Source organism: Giraffa tippelskirchi, chromosome X (assembly GCF_054371585.1).
Source record: "Giraffa tippelskirchi isolate mGirTip1 chromosome X, T2T-mGirTip1v1.2.pri, whole genome shotgun sequence".
Classification (NCBI taxonomy): Eukaryota; Metazoa; Chordata; class Mammalia; order Artiodactyla; family Giraffidae; genus Giraffa; species Giraffa tippelskirchi.
Window position 1 is genome coordinate 153,812,477 of NC_137289.1, and position 23,428 is coordinate 153,835,904.

Below are 23,428 nucleotides of genomic sequence, written 5' to 3' on the forward strand. Positions count from 1 at the left end.
GCCGGAGGAATGCGCGCGCCCGGGGCCCGGCCCCCAGAGCGCCGGCCGGCGACGCATGGAGCGCGCTGAGCCCGGCCGCCCGGACCGCCCCGACCCCGCCGGCCCCGGCCAGCCGCAGCCTCGCGACCGCACTCGGCCCGGGCCGCGGCGGCCCATGCGAGCCGACATGCGGCTCCGCGACCTTTCCCTGCGCCAGGACCCCGACCTGCGGCAGGAGTTGGCCTCCCTGGCCCGCGGCTGCGACTTCGTGCTGCCCTCGCGCTTCAAGAAGAGGCTCAAGGCCTTCCAGCAGGTGCGGCCCCGGGGCTGCTGCGTCCGCTCAGCCCCGGAGAGGTCGGGGCGGGGGGCTGCCCGTGCTAGGGGGCGGGGGCTTCACCTCCGCCCGGGAACAGCGCCTCAGCGCGTGGAGAGCAGGTGTGCGGCCCGTGAAGTTTGTTGGGAAAGCCGCTCTGAAGCGAGGCGCCCACAGCGCCTTTCTGGGAGTTCAGCCGCAAGGAAAACACCTGCGGAGCGGATTGAGCGGGCTGGGGAGGCTTTAGCCCCGGCCTGCAGGACGCAGTGGGGCTGCCGCTCCGCGTGCTCGGAGCGCGGCGCCCGCAGCATTACCGCCGCGCTCTCAGCACCGAGCGCGGTTCGCCGCCAGCGCGTGTGGAGTTGGGGCGCTTTAGAGGAAGCGCCGCGCTGCGCGGTTTCAGCAGGCGCTCGGCTCTTAAACCGCTCGGTGCTTCTTCCCCGCGGGCACAGAAGCAAAGCCGGTCTCTGCCCGTGCTTCCTGTGCGGTTTATAAATTCCAGTAAGGGAGCCGGGGCATTTAGAACCCGCCGCCACCCTGGGGTCTTCTGGTAACGGCAGGTCCTGCTGTTCTACGGATGTTTGGCACTGTGTGAATCGCTTGTATTTTCTCTCAAGCGAGGAGTTAAGGTCATCTAGTGGCCTTAAGAAAACAAAAAGTCGCCGAATTACATACCAGCCTGTCTGGGGTGGGAAGAACTTGCTTCCTGTTGGTAGATTAAATCGAGTTTTTCCCCACCCTAGGACCATGTCTGAGCTTTTAGAGAGCTTCTGGGTTTTCTTTTTTTCTGTCTGACAGCTGTCTTTCTAATGTCTGAGCTTTGGTCTGCAAGTGGGTGACGCTTCTAAGTCGGTGCCTCGTTGGGGCAGGAAAGTCTGTTTGGACTCTGTGGGATCAGATGAGGCTGGTCTTGTTTTACAGATGGAGGCGGGACGTCAGCCTGTTGCTGTTTATGTGGTAAACAGTAGTGCTGCTGGGGTGTCCCCGGATCGGGGAGCCCTCCCCCAGGGTGAGGAGGGGGAGCCCCGACTCCAGGCAGGAGCGTTCACAAAGGCCTGCTTTTCCCAGGACAGCTGTGCATCTTATCGAGTCACTCATGCCTGTCAGAGGAAGCAGTTTCACGTTACAGAAAACACGTCCCGGTGATCCTTCCTGGGAATGAGGGCGCCTGCCCTGAGCACTGAGTGCTCCTCAGGTGCGGCCGGAATTCGGCTTTTGAGTGGGGGGTGTCCTGGGGGGAGTGTTGGGGAGGGGAGCTCCCCTGCTGGCTTCATGGCTTCAACGCTTGGTGTTTGAGTGCGGACTCCAGACATAGCCTTGAGGGATCTGCAGACCTCAGGGTGTGTGGAGATGGGGGTCTGGAGGGGGTTGCTGGGGGCTGTGCATGGGGAGATGGAGTCTGGAGGGGAATGGTGGGATGTGTGTGGACATGGATGAGGAGGGACATAGGAGGTGTGTGTGGAGATGGTGGTGGGGGCTGTGCATGGGGAGATGGAGTCTGGAGGGGATGGTGGGGTGTGTGTGGAGATGGAAGAGGAGGGGATGGGGTGACAAGGGGCACGATGGTGGTGGGGGGATGAGGGCTGTGGCGGGGTGGTGAGGTGTGTGTGAGCTTGGAGGGCATGTGGAGATGGACTCAGGGCTTCGCACGCGTGCACCACCATACTTGCAGCTTGGTACGTCTGTGCTGGGCTCAGGGCCACGGGAAAGTGTGCAGTGTGGCTGTCGTGTGTGTAGGAGGGGCTCTCCTCTTCCTGCAGCCCGTGTCCACCCCCTGCATGTGGACGCCCGGGCCAAGCGCACGCTGAGCCCTGAGCCCTCAGGCCCCCAGCTTGTCCTCCGCGGCGGCCCTCACCGTGTGTCCCGAGCCCACGAGGACCCCACCTGGCTGTGCCGCTGCCCCGTCCAAGCTGGGTGCTGGCCCTCCGTCCCCGGGACTGAATCTCGGGTGCTGCACACCCCGGCGACGGGCTCCTCCACTCCCTCCGCCGTCCCTGGTCCTGGTCCCGCTCTCACCCGTCCACCTTCCCTGTGGGCCCTTCAGGTGGACGCCCGGGCCCCACGGAGGGGAAAGCCCAGTGCCGTGACAGTCCAGGCTCCCCTCCCCTCCCCCTGCTGACAGCCTAAGTTGCAGACTCTGCCCGCGTCAGACCCGGGGGCAGGGGCAGTCACATCACTGTGCGGGGTGCCCCTGAGTGTACCCCCTTGATCCATGCTCCCAGGACCCAGGGGTCAGACGTGGTCCCCTGATTCCCAGAGCCTGTGGACTTGGGCCGTCAGGCTGCTCCCCAGGTCCATGCCCCCAGCCCTGCCTCCCGACTCTGTGGACCTGACGGTCCTCTGTCCAGGGGCGCGCACGTTCTCATGTTCATTTTGGCGTCTCTGCTGACTCTTGGACCATTTGGCTCTGGGTATCCATCCATGGGCCATTTGAGGTCCTAGTTGGCCCGCCCTGGCCTCGCCAGCCCGTGGGGAGGGTTCCCAGGCTCGGAAGAGGAGAAGCTTGGGCCTGCAGGGCCTCCCAGCCAGGCACTGGCCTCCGCGGGGTGCCTGGGCCGCCTGTGTCCCCGCACCCGGGCCTCCGCTCCGATGGGGGCCCCGTGCTGGCTGCGCCCCGGCGTGCTGCCCCGCCCCCGGGCTCCTCCGATCGCACCGCGCCCCTCCGGGGGTGCTCAGACCCACGGTCGTCCCGCCGGCCCAGCTCGCGCCCTCTGTCCCTGGAGACGCCGACCGGCTGAGGGCGCGCTCAGAGAAGCCGTGCCGGGAGGGGGCGCCGGGCTGCCCCCGAAGGCGGGCATCTGTCCCGGTGCAGCCGCTCCCGCTGCACACGGACGCCCCGCTTCTCCGTGAGGCCATGTCCTCCGTCCTGTTGTCGGCCGCGCAGCTGCGTGTGTCCCGAGGGCCGCGGGCGTCTCTGATCTCCGCAGTCGCGATGAGTCAGGGAGCGCTGGTGTCCGCGCCGCGACCGAAATAGCCGCCGGGAGCAGGTGTGCTGACGCCGGTGCCCAGAGGCAGGGAGGCCTGGGGCGGGGCCGGGCCGGGCGCCCCTGCCCTGCGGGGTGCTTAGGGGGCTCGGCCCCACTTGGGAACCCTCTGTGTGTGCGTGTGTGTCTCTCAGACACAGACACACGGTTGTGCCACTTCCACCTTCGTCGCGGACGTCCAGCCGGCCGCACCGCGCTCAGGGCGCCGGCCTCCGCCGGTTCTCTCCGGCCCTGGGGAGCCCCGCTCGGCCGGAGGCGGCCGGCCCGCGCGGCGCCTGTGTGCTGGGGAAGGGCGCCGGTCCCGCAGCTGTGCCGGCCGCGCTATTTATGGCCCAGAGATGACCGTGAATCTCCCGTGTCCGCACCCGCTCTTGTGTTTTCCCGTCGCCCGGCCCTGCCCGCCCGCGCCGCACTCCCCGGCTCCGGTGCTTGGTGGGTGCTGAGGCCCCGCCGGGGCAGCGGTCCGCTCGGGGTCGGCGGCGCGGCCCGTGAGGGACCCCCAGCGCGTGTCCCGACCCTCTCCGGAAGTCCAGGCCCCCAGCCCACTCTCTGGGCGTGAACACAGCGCTGCCCGCCTTCTTTCCATCGCTGTTGGCCGCTGTATGTTTTTCCACTTGTTAAGTTTCAGCTGCCGTGTCCTGAGACATGCGTGTGTCTTATAAATAAACCTTATTTTTTTTTCTGTGTGATCTTTGTGTCTTTCAAAGTGAACTTTGTTGGAGTTTGCTTTCGGCTGTGCCGGGTCTCCGTTGCTGCGTGGACTTTCTCTGCTCTTGGTGACCAGGGGCTGCTCCCTAGTTGAGATGTGCAGCCTTCTCATGGCGGTGGATTCTCCTGTTGCAGGGCAGGGCTCTCGGGGGAGTCGGGATGTTGGGCTCAGTCCTCGCGGCTCCTGGGTTCTAGAGCACAGGCTCAGTAGTGGTGGGGCATGGGCTTAGTTCTCCACCATGTGAGATCTTCCTGGACCCACATCCAGGAAGGCATTGAACCCACATCTCCTGCGTTGGCGTGCGGATTCTTCACCACTGAGCACCAGGGAAGGCCCTTGACCTTTGTATTTTAACTGGAACATTTAGGCCACTTATATCTGTGGTGACTTTGAACCCAGCCTGGTTTATTTTGTATTTCTCTATGTGCTCTCCTTTGTCGCCTTTTTTAAAAAAAAATCTGTATCCCTTTGGAGTACTTCCTACCAAGCCACCGCTCACCTGACAGTACTGTCATTTTTGTAGGTACTGAGTTAATCCGTATCTTTCCATCCAACTCAAAATCCTCAAAACACATCTGTTCTATTTTCCTTGCATTGCATGCTGTCCTCTTCTTGGGAGTTTTCAGAAAGAAGTAAAATGACGTTCTTACGATTGATTTCTGTGGTGGATGTGTGTGGAGCTGGCCAGGTAGGCACTGCTCTCCGCCCCCCCCCCCCCCCCCCCCCGTAGTTCAGAGTTTCCGTCTGGGGGCACTTTGCTCTCCCCTCACGTGCACGCCTCAGCATCGCCTGGGCCGGGTGTCTGTCACACGCTCACCTTGGCTTTCTGTTCTGTTTGGGTCGTTGAAACGTCTCGGTGTGCATCTCGTGTGACAGCCTCCTTCTCCCAGGTAGAAGGGGACGAGGTGGGCACTGTCTTCCTCTGGCTTATAGGATCTGCTGCTCCTGTGAAGTGTTGGGTGGAGGTCCGATTATTTCTTTGATGATTTCACCCTCACCTGTCTCATTTTCCGTGCCTGGGCTGTGTTTGAGCACCTGCTGGCTGAGTTTGGTTCTTCTGGCTTTGTCCTCCTCTGGCCAGGTGTCGGTTTCTTTCTGGGATCCTGCCTGGGGCTTATGGGCTCCTGAGGTCTCTGACGGGAGGGTGTGTCATGGGTCCTGATGACCCCATGACCTGGGGTGACAGGGCCTCTGAAGGGGGTGGGGTGGGGTCTGATGGAGGCTGTCATGGATCCTGATGACCCTGTGACCTGGGGTGACAGGGCCTCTGAAGGGGGTGGGGTGGGGTCTGATGGGAGGCTGTCATGGATCCTGATGACCCCGTGACCTGGGGTGACAGGGCCTCTGAAGGGGGTGCGGTGGGGGTGGACAGGTGGGGTGGGATCTGACAGGAGGCTGTCATGGGTCCTGATGACCCCGTGACCTGGGGTGACAGGGCCTGTGAAGGGGGTGCGGTGGGGTCTGACGGAGGCTGTCATGGGTCCTGATGACCCCGTGACCTGGGGTGACAGAGGCTCTGTTGCTGTGTCCCTCCCCAGATGTGACCCCTCCCAGCCCCCCGGCCCTGCACGCGCCCACAGGCCACCCGGCGAGGCCCTGGGTGGACAGCCCACACCACCGAGTGGTAGCTGCGTCGGGAGATGCCTGGCTGACTTTAGCTGCGGCTGAGGGTATGGTGTTGGCCCCTGTGTGGTGCCCGCCGCTGCCCGTCCTGGGAGGCAGAGCCCTGGGGCCGTGTGTTTCCTGAGGGCTGTGCTGGCTGAGGCTGAAACCTCCATGGGGCAGGGTGGGTGTGGGCACAAGCCCACAAGCCTCCGTGGACCTCCCACAGGACATGGGGCAGGTTCTCTCAGCAGCCTGGGCGGTCAGCCGTCCTGTCTAGAGGATCACAGCAGAAGGAGGATCAGGGAGGCGGGGCAGCGTGGACCAGGCCAGGGGTCATGTGTGGCGCTCGCCTGCAGGCTGCATGGTCTCCTGTCTCTGCAGTCAGCCCGCAGTGATGGTCTGGGTGCCCCGTCCACAGTGGGTCAACTGGGCTCGGGGCAGGCACCGTAGATCAGACCCACCTCTGATCATGAAAATAGAGGGAGGAGGTGGCCACATGTCCAGGTCCTCACTGAGTGTGGGTCCTGAGGGGATGCCCACGTGCCCAGGTTACCAAGTGTGGGTCCTGAGGGGATGGCCACGTGCCCAGGCCCTCACTGAGTGCCCAGGTCCTCACTGAGTGTGGGTCCTGAGGGGATGCCCACATGCTGAGGCCCTCACTAAGTGTGGGTCCTGAGGAGATGCCCATGTGCCCAGGTCCTCACTGAGTGTGGGTCCTGAGGAGATGCCCACATGCCTGGGTCCTCACTGAGTATGAGTCCCGAGGAGATGCCCACGTGCCCAGGTTACTGAGTGTGGGTCCTGAGGGGATGCCCATGTGCCCAGGTCCTCACTGAGTGTGGATCCTGAGGGGATGCCCACATGCCTGGGTCACTGAGTATAGATCCTGAGGGGATGCCCACATGCCTGGGTCACTGAGTGTGGATCCTGAGGAGATGCCCACATGCCTGGGTCCTCACTGAGTATGAGTCCCGAGGAGATGCCCACGTGCCCAGGTTACTGAGTGTGGGTCCTGAGGGGGTGCCCACGTGCCCAGGTCCTCACTGATTGTGGATCCTGAGGAGATGCCCATGTGCCCAGGTCCTCACTGAGTGTGAGTCCCGAGGAGATGCCCACATGCCCAGGTTACTGAGTGTGGGTCCTGAGGGGATGCCCACGTGCCCAGGCCCTCAGTGTGGATCCTGAGGGGATGCCCACGTGCCCAGGTCACCGAGTGTGGATCCTGAGGCGATGCCCACGTGCCCAGATCCTCACTGAGTGTGAGTCCCGAGGAGATGCCCACGTGCCCAGGTTACTGAGTGTGGGTCCTGAGGGGATGCCCACGTGCCCAGGTCCTCACCGAGTGTGGATCCTGAGGGGATGCCCACGTGCTCAGGTCACCAAATGTGGGTCCTGAGGAGATGCCCACATGCCCAGGTCCTCACTGAGTGTGGATCCCGAGGAGGTGCCCAGGCCCTCACTGTCGTCTCTCTCAGGTGCAGACGAGGAAGGAGGAGCCCCTACCACCCGCTGCGAGCCGGAGCATCCCCACCTTCTACTTCCCTCGTGGCCGCCCGCAGGACACCGTGAACGTGGACGCCGTCATCGCCAAGATCGAGAGGACCTTTGCCCAGTTCCCACACGAGAGGGCCACCATGGAGGACATGGGCCGCGTGGCCAAGGTGGGTGTCTCTGCAGGCAGGTGGGGTGGTCCTTCTTTGGTCGTGGCACGCCCAGAGCTCGGCTTCTGAGTCTGCTCTCTGCGGTCCTTGGAGCTTGTGGCACAGAGGGCTCTCGTGCCGAGCTCCGTCCTTGCTGTTGGAGGACACAGGCGGCCTGCGTGCCGGCCCCCGGGGCGTCCTGATCTTGGAGGGACCCTCCCCACGGGCTCAGCTCAGGCCCTCCCGTGTCTCTCCTGTCCAAGGGATGTGTGTCCACAGTCCACACACCGCGTGTGTGATTCGGGGCTTACCCTGAGTGTGACTGCAGTGCTCATCGCGGAGAGCGTGGCGCTGGACCCTCCGTGTGGACGCCCAGTCGTTTAGGTGTCTGCGCCATCTCTTAGAGGAACGTGACACGGTGTCCTCTGCCGCCCCAGTGGCTGGCTGGCTGTTGTAAGGGGCCAGGGGCCCCTGGGGTCCCTCCTGTCTCACCCTGTGTGTGTGTGTGCCCATCACTCAGTCCTGTCCGACTGTTTGCGACCCCACGGACTGGAGCCCGCCAGGCGCCTCTGTCCTTGGGATTCTCCAGGCAAGAATCCTGGAGTGGGCTGCCGTTTCCTCCTCCAGGGGCTCTTCCCGTGTCAGGGATCGAACCCGCGTCTCCTGCGCTGGCAGGCTTGCTGGACAGAGGACAGGTCTCCGCTTCACATCTGTCAGAGGCCCCAGGTTGCCCGCTGGTGTCATGCCCACCTGTGGGGTCCCTGTGCTCCCAGCACCCCTACTCTCGCTGTCGTGGACTAGGTGCCCGCCTGTTTGATCCCCCAGGGGTCACGCTGCCGCCCAGACTACTTGTGAAATCAGCGTTGGTTCTTCAGGGCAGTGCGGGGCCTCTCTCCGTTGTGTCCAGTGCTGCGGGCGACTTCTCTTTTCTCTGTGCCCCCTCCTCTCCCCCGCTTCGCCTGCCCTTCCCCCCTCCTCCCCCTCCCCCATCCTCTCCTCCGCTCCCCATCCTCCCCTAACTCTGACCCTCCCCCCTCGCCCCTCCCCTCCGCTCCCCATCCTCCCCTAACTCTGACCCTCCCCCCTCGCCCCTCCCCTCCGCTCCCCGCCCCTCCCCTCCGCTCCCCATCCTCCTCTGACTCTGACCCTCCCCCCTCGCCCCTCCCCTCTGCTCCCCATCCTCCCCTAACTCTGACCCTCCCCCCTCGCCCCTCCCCTCCGCTCCCCATCCTCCCCTAACTCTGACCCTCCCCCCTCGCCCCTCCCCTCCACTCCCCATCCTCCCCTAACTCTGACCCTCCACTCCCCATCCTCCCCTAACTCTGATCCTTTGCTCCCCATCCTCCCCTAACTCTGACCCTCCCCCCTCGCCCCTCCCCTCCACTCCCCATCCTCCCCTAACTCTGACCCTCCACTCCCCATCCTCCCCTAACTCTGATCCTTTGCTCCCCATCCTCCCCTAACTCTGACCCTCCCCCCTCGCCCCTCCCCTCCACTCCCCATCCTCCCCTAACTCTGACCCTCCACTCCCCATCCTCCCCTAACTCTGATCCTTTGCTCCCCATCCTCCCCTAACTCTGACCCTCCCCCCTCGCCCCTCCCCTCCACTCCCCATCCTCCCCTAACTCTGACCCTCCGCTCCCCATCCTCCCCTAACTCTGACCCTCCCCCCTCGCCCCTCCCCTCCGCTCCCCATCCTCCCCTAACTCTCACTCTCCCCTCCTCACCCCTCCCCCTTCCTCTCCTCCCCCATCACCCCTGCCCCTCCTGTAAGATCTCTTTATCTTGGTCCCAGCTGCTAACTTTCTGTCTATTGTGCGTGTCCTGAAAAGTTCTGCTGGACTGTGTGCTGAGTGACTCCACGTGCTCCCTTCTGCCTTCAGTTTTTAGGGGTTGCCTTTTTCTCTTTTTCTAAAACCTTTCTTGAGATGGACTCCACGTGCCACACAATTCACCATTTAAAGTGTACAGCTCAGCCATTCTTAGTGTATTCACACAGTCATGCAGCCGTCTCTACAGGGAGCTCTTATCACCCGAGAAAGAAACCTTGTAGCCTGTGGTTGTCATCGCCCCTCCCCTTCCCCCGCGTCTCTAGGAGAGCACTAGTCTGCCTTCAGTGTCTGTGCATTTGCCTCTTTCTGACCCTTTGTATAAATGGAACCACTCACTGTGTGTCCTTCTGTGCTTGCTTCTCTCACCGAGCACCCTGTGTTCAGGGTCCATCCATGTTGTACCCTGTGTCAGAGCTTCCCACCTCTTCATTCACTGAGTTGTTTTCCAGTGTGTGCATGGACCACATGCTGTTTATCCATCCATCCATCATCCATCCATCCACCCGTCCATCCATCCACCCCTCCATGCATCTACACATCTACCCCTCCATCCATCCACCCATCTATCCACCCATCCACCCATCTATCCATCCATCTACACATCTACCCACCGTCCATCCATCTATCCATCATCCATCCATCCACCCGTCCATCCATCCACCCATCCATGCATCTACACATCTACCCCTCCATCCATCCACCCATCTATCCATCCATCTACACATCTACCCATCCATCCAACCACCCATCCATCCATCCACCCATCCATCCACTCAACCATCCATCATCCATCCACCTGTCTATCCATCCATCATCCATCCATCCACCTATCTGTCAGTCCATCGACCTATCCATCCCCCCATCCACCCACACATCCATCCACCCACCCACCCATCCATCCATCTGTCCATCCAACCGTCTCTCCGTCATCCATCCATTCATCACCCAACGACCCATCTATCCAGTCATCCATCCATCCACCCACCCACTCCCCTCCCCCAGTCCCTGGCAACTGTGAATCTACTTCCTATCTCCATGGATTTGCCTGTTCTGGACATTTCCTATCAGTGAAATCACACGCCGTGTGTCCTTCTGTGTCTGCGTCTCTCACTGAACGTGGTGTGTTCACGGTCCATCCACATTGTAGCCTGTGTCAGAGCTGCCCTCCTTTTAATATTCCTGTACGTACTTGCCCTTCATGAACACTTGGGTGGTTCTACTCTCTGACTCTTGTGCGTGGTGTTGCTATGAACACTCGTGTGCTACAGGTTTGTGCAGATGGACGTGTTTGCGTTTCTCTTGGGTCGAGACCTAGGGAGTGGAATGGCTGGTTCAGACAGTGACGCTGCTCACCTTTCTGAGGAACCTCAAGACTCTTTTCCAAAGCAGCTGCCCCCGTTCACATCCCCCCCCACCACCGCACTGCGTGAGGGTCCCAGCGCGTTCGCACGTCTCCTGCACTCGCCGCCTTTCTGATGTTCGCACCGTCTCCAGCACTCGCCATCCCGGTATGAGGGCGGTGCTGCCTCCTGGTGGCTTTGAACTGCGTTTCCTTCCTGACTACGGGCGTCCCTGGTAGCTCAGACGGTAGGATGTCCGCCTGCAATGCAGAAGCCCTAGGTCAGGAAGATCCCCTGGAGGAGGGCATGGCCGCCCACTCCAGTGTTCTCGCCTGGAGAATCCCATGGACAGAGGAGCCTGGCGGGCTACCGTCCCTGCGATCACAAAGAGTCAGATACAGCTGAAGCGACTTCACGCTTTCCTTGCTGACTAACGTTGAGACTCTTCATGTGCTGTTAGCCGTTTCTATATATTCTTTCCGGCAGTGTCTCTTCAGATCCTCGGGGTGTTTTCAGTTGAGGTCATTTTACTGTTGACTCATAAGCATTCTTTGTCGTTTAGATACAGTCCCTTATTGGATATATATACTGTGTAAATATTTTGTCCCATTCTCTGGGTGGTTTTTTTCAGCTTTTTAAAAATTGAATTAGAGTTGATTTACAACGTTGTGATAATTTCTGCTGTACAGCAGCATGCATTATACATACATGTACATTCTTTTTCATTATGGTGTATCACAGGGTATTGGATGTAGTTCCCTGTGCTGTGTAGCAGGACGTTGTTGTGTGCCCGTCATGTATGTGTAATAGTTTGTTGTGTGCCCGTCATGTATGTGTAATAGTTTGCATCTGCTGCTCTCAGACTCCCTGTCCCTCCCTCTCCAGCCGCACCCCCTCCCTGTCCCGGCAGCCCCAGGTCTGATCTGTGTGTCTGTGAGTCTTCCTGTTTCTCAGGTAGGTTGACCGGTGCCGTGTTCTAGATCCTGGTATAAATGGTATCATTAGGTGCTTCTCTTTCCCTGCCTAACTGACCTCACGTAGTGTAACCGTCTCTCGGTCCATCCATGTTGCTGCAGACGGCACCGCTTTGTTCCTTTTGTGGCCTGGTAGTGCTCCGTGATGTCTGTACCACTTTACCCGTTCCTCTGTGGATGGACACTCAGGTTGCTTCCCTGTCTTGGCTGTTGTAAATAATGCTGCCCTGAACACTGGGTCTGTGTATCTTTTTGAATTAGAATTTTCCCTGGGTATATGCCCAAGAGTGGGATTGCTGGATCATATATGGCAGTTCTGTTTTTAGTTTTTTTAGGAACTTCATTGATTTATATGCGTCTCTCCGGCTTTCCCAGCACCACTTGCTGAAGACTGGGTCTTCTTTCCTCCACTGTCTGTTCTTGCCTCCTCGGTCAGAGCGTCACTGACCGTAGTTGTGGGTTTATCTCTGGATTCTCTGTTGCAGTCCCTGATCTAGGTGTCTGTGTCTCCGTCAGTACCACAGTGTCTTGAAGGCAGAAGGAGGAGAGGGTGGCAGAGGATGAGATGGTTGGATGGCATCACCGACTGACTGCACATGAATTTGAGCAGACTCTGGGAGACGGTGATGGACAGGGAGGCCGGGCGCGCTGCGGTCAGTGGGGTCGCAGAGAGTCGGACACACTGAGCTACTGAGCAGCAATAACAACAGCACACATTGTTTTGATTCCTCTCGCCCTGCAGTGCTGTCTGGCGCCTGGGGCCATTCTGCCTCCTGCTTTATTCTTCCTCTTCAGGATCGTTTGGCAGTTCTGGGTCTTTTGTGATTCCATATCAATTTTACGATTGCTTGTTCCAGTTCTGTGAAAAATGCCATGGGTAATTTGATAGGGATCACGTTAAATATGTAGACTGGTTTGGATAGTATGGTTGTTTTAACCATATTAATTTTTCCAATCCAGGAGCATGGAATATTTCTCCATTTCTTTGCATCATCTTTAATTTTCTTGATTAATGATTTTTTTAGTTTCTCAGCATGTAAATCTCTCACCTCCTTGGTCGGCTTTATTTTTTTTATACAATTTTAAAAGGAATTTTTTTTTTTAACTTTCCCTTTCTGCTATTTCACTATTAGTGTGAAGAAACGCAACTGATTTCTGTATGTTAGTCTTGTATCTTGCTACCTTGCTGAATTCATTTATCAGTTCCAGCAGTTGTTGTGTCTGGAGTCTTTAGGGTTTCCTATGTATGGTATCATATCATCTGCCTGTAGTGACAGTTTTACCGCTTGCCTTCCAATTTGGATACCATTTTCTTAATTTATGTATTTTTAATTGGAGGATAATTGCGGTAGTGTGTTGGTTTTTGCCATCCATCAACGTGGATCAGCCATAGGTATACATATGTCCCCTCCTTCTTGAGCCTCCGTCTCACCTCCACCCCGTCCCACTGCTCCGGGTCCAGTTTGAACACCTTTTATATCTTTTCCTTGTCTGATTGCCCTGGCTAGGACTTGCAGTCCTATGCTGCATAGAAATGGTGAGATTGGACATCCTTGTCTTGTTCACGAAAGGGAAGGCTTTCCACTTTTCACTGTTGAGGATTGTATTGGCTGTGGATTGGTCATAAATAGCTTTTGTGATGTTGAGATATGTTTACTCTAAACTCACTTTGGTAAGAGTTTTTGTCATGAATGGATGTGGAATTATGTCAGTGCTTTTTCTGCATCCATTGAGCCGATCATGCACTTTTTTACTTTTGTTGACATGGTATATCTCATTGATTGATTTGCGTATGTTGAACCATCCTTGTGAACTTGGGGTGAATCCTGCTTGGTCACGGTGTATGATCTTTTTTATGTGTTATTGGATTCGGTTTGCTGGTATTTTGTTGAAATTTTTGCATCTGTATTTATCAAAGATGTTGGCCTTTAATTTTCTTTTTCGGTAGTGTCAGTTTTGGTATTTGGGTGATGGTGGCTTGTCTTTGAGAGTATTCCCTCCTCTTCAATCTTCAAAGCAGTTTGAGAAGGATCACTAAGAGTTCTTCTTTGTAAATTTCTAGATTTAGCTGGTGAAACCATCTGGTAGTGGATTTTTGTTTGTACAGAGCTTTTTGATGGCAGATTCTATTTCACTGCCAGTGATCTCTTTGTTCGAATTACCTGTTCACGATTCGGTTTTGGTGGGCTGTGTGTTCTTAGAAAGCTGTCCTTTTCTTCTCGGTTGTTGGATTGCTCGGCATATAATTCTTCACAGTGTTCTCTTACGGATTTTTTGTATTTCTGTGATACTGGTTGATATGTTTCCTTTTTCATTTCTTATTTTGTTTGTTTGGATTTGCTCTCTTCTTGGTGAGACTGGCCGGCGGTCAGTCAGTCTGCGCCCTTTCCGGCCGGTGGTCGGTCAGTCTGCGCCCTTTCAGAGAATCAGCTCTTGGTTTATGTTTTTTTTCTTAATCTGTATCTTATTTATTTATTTTCTGTCAATGGAAACAGTAACAATTTATTTTCTCGGACTCCAAAATCACTGTGGACAGTGAGTGCAGCCATGAAATTAAAAGACGCCTGCTCCTTGAAAGAAAAGCTAAGACAAACCTCGACAGCGTATTAAAACACAGACACATCACTTTGTCGACAAAAGTCTGTCTAGTCAAAGGTATGGTTTTCCCAGTGATCATGTACGGATGTGAGAGTCGGACCATAAAGAAGGCTGAACATCCAAGAATTGGTGCTTTTGAACTGTGGTGTTGGAGAAGACTCTTGAGAGTCCCTTGGACAGCAAGGGTATCAAAGCAGTCAATACTAAAAGAAATCAGTCCTGAATATTCATTGGAAGGACTGATGCTGAAGCTGAAGCTCCAATCCTTTGCCCACCTGATGCGAAGAGCCGACTGATTAGAAAAGACCCTGATGCTGGGAAAGATTGAGGGCAGGAGGAGAAGGGGACGACAGAGGATGAGATGGCTGGATGGCATCTCTGACTCAGTGGACATGAACTTGGGCAAACTCTGGGAGATAGTGAAGGATAGGAAAGCCTGCAGTTCATGGGATCGCAGAGTTGGACATGACTGGGCAACTGAACAACAAAGAGTTGACGTACAGTGTTGAGTTAGTTTTACATGTATAGCAAAGTAAATCAGCTATACTTAGACAGGCATCCATCCTTTCTCAGACTCTTTTCCCGCTGAGATGATGAGAGAATACTGAGTAAAGCCCCGTGCTACATACAGTGGGCCTTGCGGATCATCTGTTCTATGTATTCGTGGTCTGTATATGTTAATCCCGAGCTCCTGTTTTATCCCTTCCCCTTTGGGAACCATAAAGCTTGTTCTCTGTCTGTGAATCTGTTTCTGTTTTATCAGTAAGTCCATTTGTACCCTTTTTTTTGACTCTACATGTCAGTCATATCATGTGATAGCTGTCTTCATCTCTCTGGCTTACTTCACTGAGGATGATAATCTCTAGGTCCATCTGTGTTGTTACAAATGGCATTTTTTCATTCTTCTTTATGCCTCAGTAATATCCCCTTGTGTATATGTGCACAACGTCTTCTTTTTCCATCCATCTGTCCATGGACATTTAGTTGCTTCCGTTTCTTGGCTATTACAAATAGTGGTGCAGTGAACGCTGGGGTGCATGGATCTTTTTGAATTAGAATTTTCATCTTTTCCAGATACATGGTCAGGAGTGGAACTGCTGGGTCATATTCTAGTTCTGTTTCTAGTTTTTTGAGAAACCCACATACTGTTCTCCATAGTGACTGCGCCAACTTACATTCCCACCAACAGTGTAGGAGGGCTCCCTTCTTTCCACCTCTCCAGCATTTATTGTTTGTAGACCTTTTAATGACCGGTGTGAAGTGCCATCCTGACCAGTGTGAAGTAGTACCTCACTGCAGCTTGGATTTGCATTTCTTTAGCAATCAGTGATGTTGAGTGTCTTTTCATGTGCCTTTTGGTCATCTTTACTGTTTTCTTTGGAGAAATGTCTGTTTAGCTCTTCTGACCATTTTTTAAATGTTTATTATTTATTTGATTGTGCCAGGTCTTAGTTGTGGCATGTGGGGTGAACTTCTCTGGTAGTAGTAAAGTTAGTCTCTCAGTCGTCTCCACGTCTTTGCAATCCCATGGACTGTAGCCCGCCAGGCTCCTCTGTCCATGGAATTTTCCAGGCAAGAATATTGCAGTGGGTTGCCATTTCATTCTCCAGAGCTCTTCTGACCATTTTTTGATTGAATCTTTTAAAGATATGTATTTATTTATTTGGGGCTTCCGGGGTGGCACTAGTGATAAAGAATCCTCCTGCAATGCAGGAGACTCAGGTTCGATCCGTGAGTCGGGAAGATCCCCTGGAGGAGGGTATGGCAGCCCACTCCAGTATTCTTCCTGGAAAACCCCATGGACAGAGGAGCCTGGTGGGCTACAGTTCATGGGGTCGCACAGAGTCGGACACGACTGAGCGACTGAGCACATGTTCATTATTTCTTTGCCATGTTGGGTCTTGGTTGAAGCATACGGGATCTTTGTCTTCATGGAATGAGGGCTCTCTAGTTGCAGCATGCGGCATCCAGTTCCCTGATCGGGGACTAAACCCAGGCCCCCATGGGGAACGTGGAGTCTTAGCCACTGGCCCAGCAGGGAAGTCCCTCGGGTTGTTTTTTCATATTGAACTGTTTGTACGTACAAGCACGAGGTATTTGTACAAGCTCGAGCTATTTGTATATTTTGGAGATCGATCCCTTGTTGGTCGCATCGTTTGCAAATCTTTTCTCCCATTCTGTCTTTTCATTTTGTTATGGTTTCCTTTGCTGTGCAAATGCTTGTACGTCTAATTAGATCCCATTTGTTTATTGTTTGTTTTTATTTCTATTACTCTGAGAGTTAGATCCAAAAAGCTATTTTGTGATTGATGTCAGAGAGTGTTCTGCCTTTGTTTTCCTCTGGGAGTTTTATAGTGTCCGGGCTCACATTTAGGTCTTTCACCCATTTGGAGTTTACTTTTGTGTGTGGTGTCAGAGTGTGTTCTGATTTCATTCTTTCACCTGGAACTGTCCAGTTTTCCCAGCACCACTTACTGAAACGGCTCTTCTACATTCTGTGTTCTTGCTCCCCTTTGTTACAGATTAATTGATCATAGATGCGTGGGTTTGTCTCTAGGCTTTCTATCTTGTTCCATCATCTCTTTGTTTTTATGCCAGTCCCACACTGTTTTGACATCATAGTACCACACAGTTTTGGCATCACTGACTCAGCAGACATGAGTTTGAGGAGGCTCCAAGAGATGGTGAAGGACAAGGAGGCCTGGCGTGCTGCGGTCCATGGGGTTGCAAAGAATCGAATACGATTTGGTGACTGAACCACAACAGGAAATACAATTTTGATTACTGTTGCTTTGAGGTATAGTCTAAAGCCAGGCACCAGGACTCCTCCAGCTGAGTTTTTTTATTTTCAAGATGGCTTTGGCTATTTGGGGTCTTTTATGTCTCCATGCAGATTTAACAAGTTTTTGTTTTAGTTCTGTGAAAAATGCCACTGGTTAATTTGATAGCAGTTGCGCCGAATCTATAGATGACCTTGGGCAGTATAGTCATTTTGACAATATTGATTCTTCTAATCCAAGAACGTCAAATCTGTACATGTGACCCTTTTTCTTTGTAGGGTTATTTATTTCTGATTCATTTTGACTAGTCAGGGTAGAGAGTAACTTCTCTTTTTTCAGATAAGCATCTGTCAGCTTCATGGAGTACTTCAGTTTTTGCTTACCTGTTTCTGCAGTCTGCTCACATCTTTATCACTTTCTTACACATTTGTCTATTGTCATTTTTTCTTAGGTTCTTGAATCAAATAATTAATTTTGTTTTTCAGTCAACTTTATTAAGGTATAATGGACACAGAATAAGATCTCCCTGTTGAAGGTGTACAGTTTTCCACAGTATAAATGTTTGCCCCCGTGGACCCATTTCTTCACATAAATAGGGCTGCTGTGAACGTTGGGGTGAATGTATCTTTTTGAATTTCAGTTTTCATCTTTTCCAGATAACATGGTCAGGAATGGGGCTGTTGGATGACATGGTAATTCTATTTTTAGAGTTATATAGGGAACGCTAAAGGCTTCCCAGGTGGCTCGGTGGTAAAGAACCCACCTGCCAGTGCAGGGGACGTGGGTTAGATCCCTGGGTTGGCAAGATGCACTGAAGGAGGAAATGGCAGTCCTCTGCAGTATTCTTGCCTGGAGAACCCCATGGACAGAGGAGTCCAGCGGGCTGCGGTCCATGGGGTCGTGGAGAGTCGGGCAGGAGTTAGTGACCGAATACCTAACAGAGGGAACCCCGGTCAGCCAGGATGTCTCATGTGCCCCCTCTTGCTCCAGGTCCCCTCCCCGTGTTACTGAGCAGGCTTCCTGGACTCCTCCATCGGTGGTCGGGCCCGAGGGCCTGGCTGGGGCATCGGCCCCCGACCTTGGCGGTGCTGTGTGCAGGGGTCAGTGGGACAGGACGGGCTTCTGCTCCCAGCTCCTCAGGAGGGGCGGCTGGGTGGGCCTGTGGTGTCGTGGCGTCAGCACTCGGCCCTCTGCTGCAGGCGGTGTCTGTAGCCTCGTATAGTTTGTCTGTGTGTCTGCTCTTCCAGACGGCGTCTGTCCCGGGCGCGCTGGAGGAGACGGTCCGGGGCCCCAGCACGCTCACCCCGGGCCTTCTGCTGCTGCTGTTTTACTTGGTGAAGAATGTCACAGGGGCCCCGTGGGGGCTGCCTCTGGTTTCTGGGCACAACTGGGGTATCTGTCCCCGTGTCTGCTGCCGAGTGGCATCCTGTGCATGCGCGTCCCTGGCTTTACCGGTGCAGGAGTGTTTGGTCGTTCTCAGTGCCGTCTCGTGAACATGGCTGCTGTGGACATTTGCATTCCCAGGATTCCGGCGATAGCTTTGCTTGTGTCTGAGGTAAGGAATGCCTCTGTTGAATCGCTGGCTCATCCGCTGCCACTATGTTTAATTTTATATGAAGTACGAAACCGTCTTCTGGCGTGCCTGTGTCTGGGACACGTCTAGCGAGCAGTGTGAGACGCCAGTTCTTGCTGTCTGCAGTTTTCATCCTTAGCCTCACAGAGGGGGGTGTGTGTGTGTGTGCTGAGGTCACAATGGGATGTGTGTGTGTGTGTGTGCTGAGGTCACACTGGGATGTGTGTGTGTGTGTATGTGTGTGCGCTGAGGTCACACTGGGAGCTGTGTATGTGTGTCTCTGTGTGCTGAGGTCACACTGGGATGTGTGTGTGTGTCTGTGTGCTGAGGTCACACTGGGATGTATGTGTGTGTCTGTGTGCTGAGGTCACACTAGGATGTGTGTGTGTGTGCGCTGAGGTCACACTGGGAGCTGTGTATGTGTGTCTCTGTGTGCTGAGGTCACACTGGGATGTATGTGTGTGTCTGTATGCTGAGGTCACACTGGGATGTGTGTGTGTGTCTGTGTGCTGAGGTCACACTGGGGTGTGTGTGTCTGTGTCTGTGTCCCTGTGTGCTGAGGTCACATTAGGATGTGTGTGTGTGTATGTCTGTGTGCTGAGGTCACACTGGGGTGTGTGTGTGTGTGTGTGTCTGTGTGCTGAGGTCACACTGGGATGTGTGTGTGTGTCTGTGTGCTGAGGTCACACTGGGATGTGTGTGTGTGTCTGTGTGCTGAGGTCACACTGGGGGGTGTGTGTGTGTGTCTGTGTCCCTGTGTGCTGAGGTCACATTAGGATGTGTGTGTGTATGTCTGTGTGCTGAGGTCACACTGGGGTGTGTGTGTGTGTGTGTCTGTGTGCTGAGGTCACACTGGGGTGTGTGTGTGTGTGTGTGTGTGCTGAGATCACACTGGGATGTGTGTGTGTCTCTGTGTGCTGAGGTCACACTGAGATGTGTGTGTGTGTGTGTCTGTGTGCTGAGGTCACACTGGGATGTATGTGTGTGTCTGTGTGCTGAGGTCACACTAGGATGTGTGTGTGTCTGTGTGCTGAGGTCACACTGGGAGGTGTGTGTGTGTGTCTGTGTGCTGAGGTCACACTGGGAGGTGTGTGTGTGTGTCTGTATGCTGCAGTCACACTGGGATGTGTGTGTGTGTGTGTGTCTGTGTGCTGAGGTCACACTGGGACGTGTGTGTGTGTGTGTGTGTGTGCTGAGGTCACACTGGGATGTGTGTGTGTGTGTCTCTGCTGAGGTCACACTGGGATGTGTGTGTGTCTCTGTGTTCTGAGGTCACACTGGGACATGTGTGTGTGTGTGTGTGTGTGTGCTGAGGTCACACTGGGATGTGTGTGTGTGTCTCTGTGTTCTGAGGTCACACTGGGACATGTGTGTGTGTGTGTGTGTGTGCTGAGGTCACACTGGGATGTGTGTGTGTGTCTGTGTGCTGAGGTCACACTGGGGTGTGTGTGTGTGTCTGTGTGCTGAGGTCACACTGGGATGTGTGTGTGTCTCTGTGTGCTGAGGTCACTCTGGGATGTGTGTGTGTGTGTGTGTGTGCGCTGAGGTCACACTGGGGTGTGTGTGTGTCTGTGTGCTGAGGTCACACTGGGATGTGTGTGTGTGTCTGTGTGCTGAGGTCACACTGGGGTGTGTGTGTGTGTCTGTGTGCTGAGGTCACACTGGGATGTGTGTGTGTGTCTGTGTGCTGAGGTCACACTGGGGTGTGTGTGTGTGTGTCTGTGTCCCTGTGTGCTGAGGTCACATTAGGATGTGTGTGTGTGTGTCTGTGTGCTGAGGTCACACTGGGGTGTGTGTGTGTGTGTGTCTGTGTGCTGAGGTCACACTGGGGTGTGTGTGTGTGTCTGTGTGCTGAGATCACACTGGGATGTGTGTGTGTCTCTGTGTGCTGAGGTCACACTGAGATGTGTGTGTGTGTGTGTCTGTGCGCTGAGGTCACACTAGGATGTGTGTGTGTGTGCGCTGAGGTCACACTGGGAGCTGTGTATGTGTGTCTCTGTGTGCTGAGGTCACACTGGGATGTATGTGTGTGTCTGTATGCTGAGGTCACACTGGGATGTGTGTGTGTGTCTGTGTGCTGAGGTCACACTGGGGTGTGTGTGTGTGTGTCTGTGTCCCTGTGTGCTGAGGTCACATTAGGATGTGTGTGTGTGTATGTCTGTGTGCTGAGGTCACACTGGGGTGTGTGTGTGTGTGTCTGTGTGCTGAGGTCACACTGGGATGTGTGTGTGTGTCTGTGTGCTGAGGTCACACTGGGATGTGTGTGTGTGTCTGTGTGCTGAGGTCACACTGGGGTGTGTGTGTGTGTGTGTCTGTGTCCCTGTGTGCTGAGGTCACATTAGGATGTGTGTGTGTGTGTCTGTGTGCTGAGGTCACACTGGGGTGTGTGTGTGTGTGTGTGTGCTGAGATCACACTGGGATGTGTGTGTGTCTCTGTGTGCTGAGGTCACACTGAGATGTGTGTGTGTGTGTGTGTCTGTGTGCTGAGGTCACACTGGGATGTATGTGTGTGTCTGTGTGCTGAGGTCACACTAGGATGTGTGTGTGTGTGTCTGTGTGCTGAGGTCACACTGGGGTGTGTGTGTGTGTGTGTGTGTCTGTGTGCTGAGGTCGCACTGGGAGGTGTGTGTGTGTGTCTGTGTGCTGAGGTCACACTGGGAGGTGTGTGTGTGTGTCTGTGTGCTGAGGTCACACTGGGGTGTGTGTGTGTGTGTCTGTGTGCTGAGGTCACACTGGGAGGTGTGTGTGTGTGTGTCTGTGTGCTGAGGTCACACTGGGAGGTGTGTGTGTGTGTGTGTGTGCTGAGGTCACACTGGGAGGTGTGTGTGTGTTTCTGTATGCTGCGGTCACACTGGGATGTGTGTGTGTGTGTGTCTGTGTGCTGAGGTCACACTGGAGTGTGTGTGTGTGTGTGTGTTTCTGTATGCTGAGGTCACACTGGGACGTGTGTGTGTGTGTGTGTGTGCTGAGGTCACACTGGGATGTGTGTGTGTGTCTCTGTGCTGAGGTCACACTGGGATGTGTGTGTGTCTCTGTTCTGAGGTCACACTGGGACATGTGTGTGTGTGTGTGTGTGTGCTGAGGTCAGACTGGGATGTGTGTGTGTGTGTCTGTGTGCTGAGGTCACACTGGGGTGTGTGTGTGTGTGTGTCTGTGTGCTGAGGTCACACTGGGGTGTGTGTGTGTGTGCGCTGAGGTCACACTGGGAGCTGTGTATGTGTGTCTCTGTGTGCTGAGGTCACACTGGGATGTATGTGTGTGTCTGTATGCTGAGGTCACACTGGGATGTGTGTGTGTGTCTGTGTGCTGAGGTCACACTGGGGTGTGTGTGTGTGTGTCTGTGTCCCTGTGTGCTGAGGTCACATTAGGATGTGTGTGTGTGTATGTCTGTGTGCTGAGGTCACACTTGGGTGTGTGTGTGTGTGTGTCTGTGTGCTGAGGTCACACTGGGGTGTGTGTGTGTGTCTGTGTGCTGAGGTCACACTGGGATGTGTGTGTGTGTCTGTGTGCTGAGGTCACACTGGGGTGTGTGTGTGTGTGTGTCTGTGTCCCTGTGTGCTGAGGTCACATTAGGATGTGTGTGTGTGTGTCTGTGTGCTGAGGTCACACTGGGGTGTGTGTGTGTGTGTGTGTGCTGAGATCACACTGGGATGTGTGTGTGTCTCTGTGTGCTGAGGTCACACTGAGATGTGTGTGTGTGTGTCTGTGTGCTGAGGTCACACTGGGATGTATGTGTGTGTCTGTGTGCTGAGGTCACACTAGGATGTGTGTGTGTGTGTCTGTGTGCTGAGGTCACACTGGGGTGTGTGTGTATGTGTGTGTGTCTGTGTGCTGAGGTCACACTGGGAGGTGTGTGTGTGTGTGTCTGTGTGCTGAGGTCACACTGGGAGGTGTGTGTGTGTGTCTGTGTGCTGAGGTCACACTGGGGTGTGTGTGTCTCTGTGTGCTGAGGTCATCACACTGGGTTGTGTGTGTGTGTGCTGAGGTCACACTGGGATGTGTGTGTGTGTGTGTGTGCTGAGGTCACACTGGGGTGTGTGTGTGTGTGCTGAGGTCACACTGGGGTGTGTGTGTGTGTGTGTGCTGAGGTCACACTGGGGTGTGTGTGTGTGTGCTGAGGTCACACTGGGGTGTGTGTGTGTGTGTGTGTGCTGAGGTCACACTGGGGGGTGTGTGTGTGCTGAGGTCACACTGGGAGGTGTGTGTGTGTGTCTCTGTGCTGAGGTCACACTGGGAGGTGTGTGTGTGTGTCTCTGTGGGCTGAGGTCACACTGGGAGGTGTGTGTGTGTGTCTCTGTGCTGAGGTCACACTGGGAGGTGTGTGTGTGTGTCTCTGTGCTGAGGTCACACTGGGGTGTATGTGTGTGTGTCTGTGTGCTGAGGTCACACTGGGGTGTTTGTGTGTGTGTGTCTCTGTGTGCTGAGGTCACACTGGGACATGTGTGTGTGTGTCTGTGTGCTGAGGTCACACTGGGACATGTATGTGTCTGTGTGCTGAGGTCACAGTGGGACATGTGTGTTTGTGTGTGTGTGTGCTGAGGTCACATTGGGGTGTATGTGTATGTGTGTGTCTGTGTGCTGAGGTCACACTGGGATGTGTGTGTGTGTGTGTGTGTGTCTGTGTGCTGAGGTCACACTGGGATGTGTGTGTGTGTCCCTGTGTGCTGAGGTCACACTGGGAGGTGTGTGTGTCTGTGTGCTGAGGTCACACTGGGATGTGTGTGTGTGTCCCTGTGTGCTGAGGTCACACTGGGAGGTGTGTGTGTCTGTGTGCTGAGGTCACACTGGGGTGTTTGTGTGTGTGTGTCTCTGTGTGCTGAGGTCACACTGGGAGGTGTGTGTGTGTGTCTCTGTGTGCTGAGGTCACACTGGGATGTGTGTGTGTCTCTGTGTGCTGAGGTCACACTGGGATGTGTGTGTGTGTCCCTGTGTGCTGAGGTCACACTGGGAGGTGTGTGTGTGTGTCTCTGTGTGCTGAGGTCACATTGGGATGTGTGTGTGTGTCTGTGTGCTGAGGTCACACTGGGATATGTGTGTGTGTGCACGCGTTGAGGTCACACTCCTGTGTGTGTGTGCGCGCGCGCGCGCTGCAGTCACTTAC

General features: G+C 54.9%; 1 protein-coding gene across 4 annotated transcripts in view; it reads left to right on the forward strand.

Moving 5' to 3' along the window:
- Window positions 1-23,428, forward strand: part of LOC145535248 (serine/threonine-protein phosphatase 2A regulatory subunit B'' subunit beta) — a 48,195-nt gene that overhangs the window by 10,617 nt on the left and 14,150 nt on the right. Inside the window, exons 1-2 of one of the 4 annotated variants that reach the window (XM_081563594.1) lie at window positions 11-292; window positions 7,066-7,251. In XM_081563594.1, coding sequence (XP_081419720.1) covers window positions 56-292; window positions 7,066-7,251 — 423 coding nt within the window. In that variant the 5' untranslated portion in view covers window positions 11-55. Of the gene's footprint in view, window positions 1-10; window positions 293-3,051; window positions 3,280-7,065; window positions 7,252-23,428 lie in introns of those variants that run through there. The other 3 variants (XM_081563595.1, XM_081563596.1, XM_081563593.1) reach the window with 3 other exon arrangements.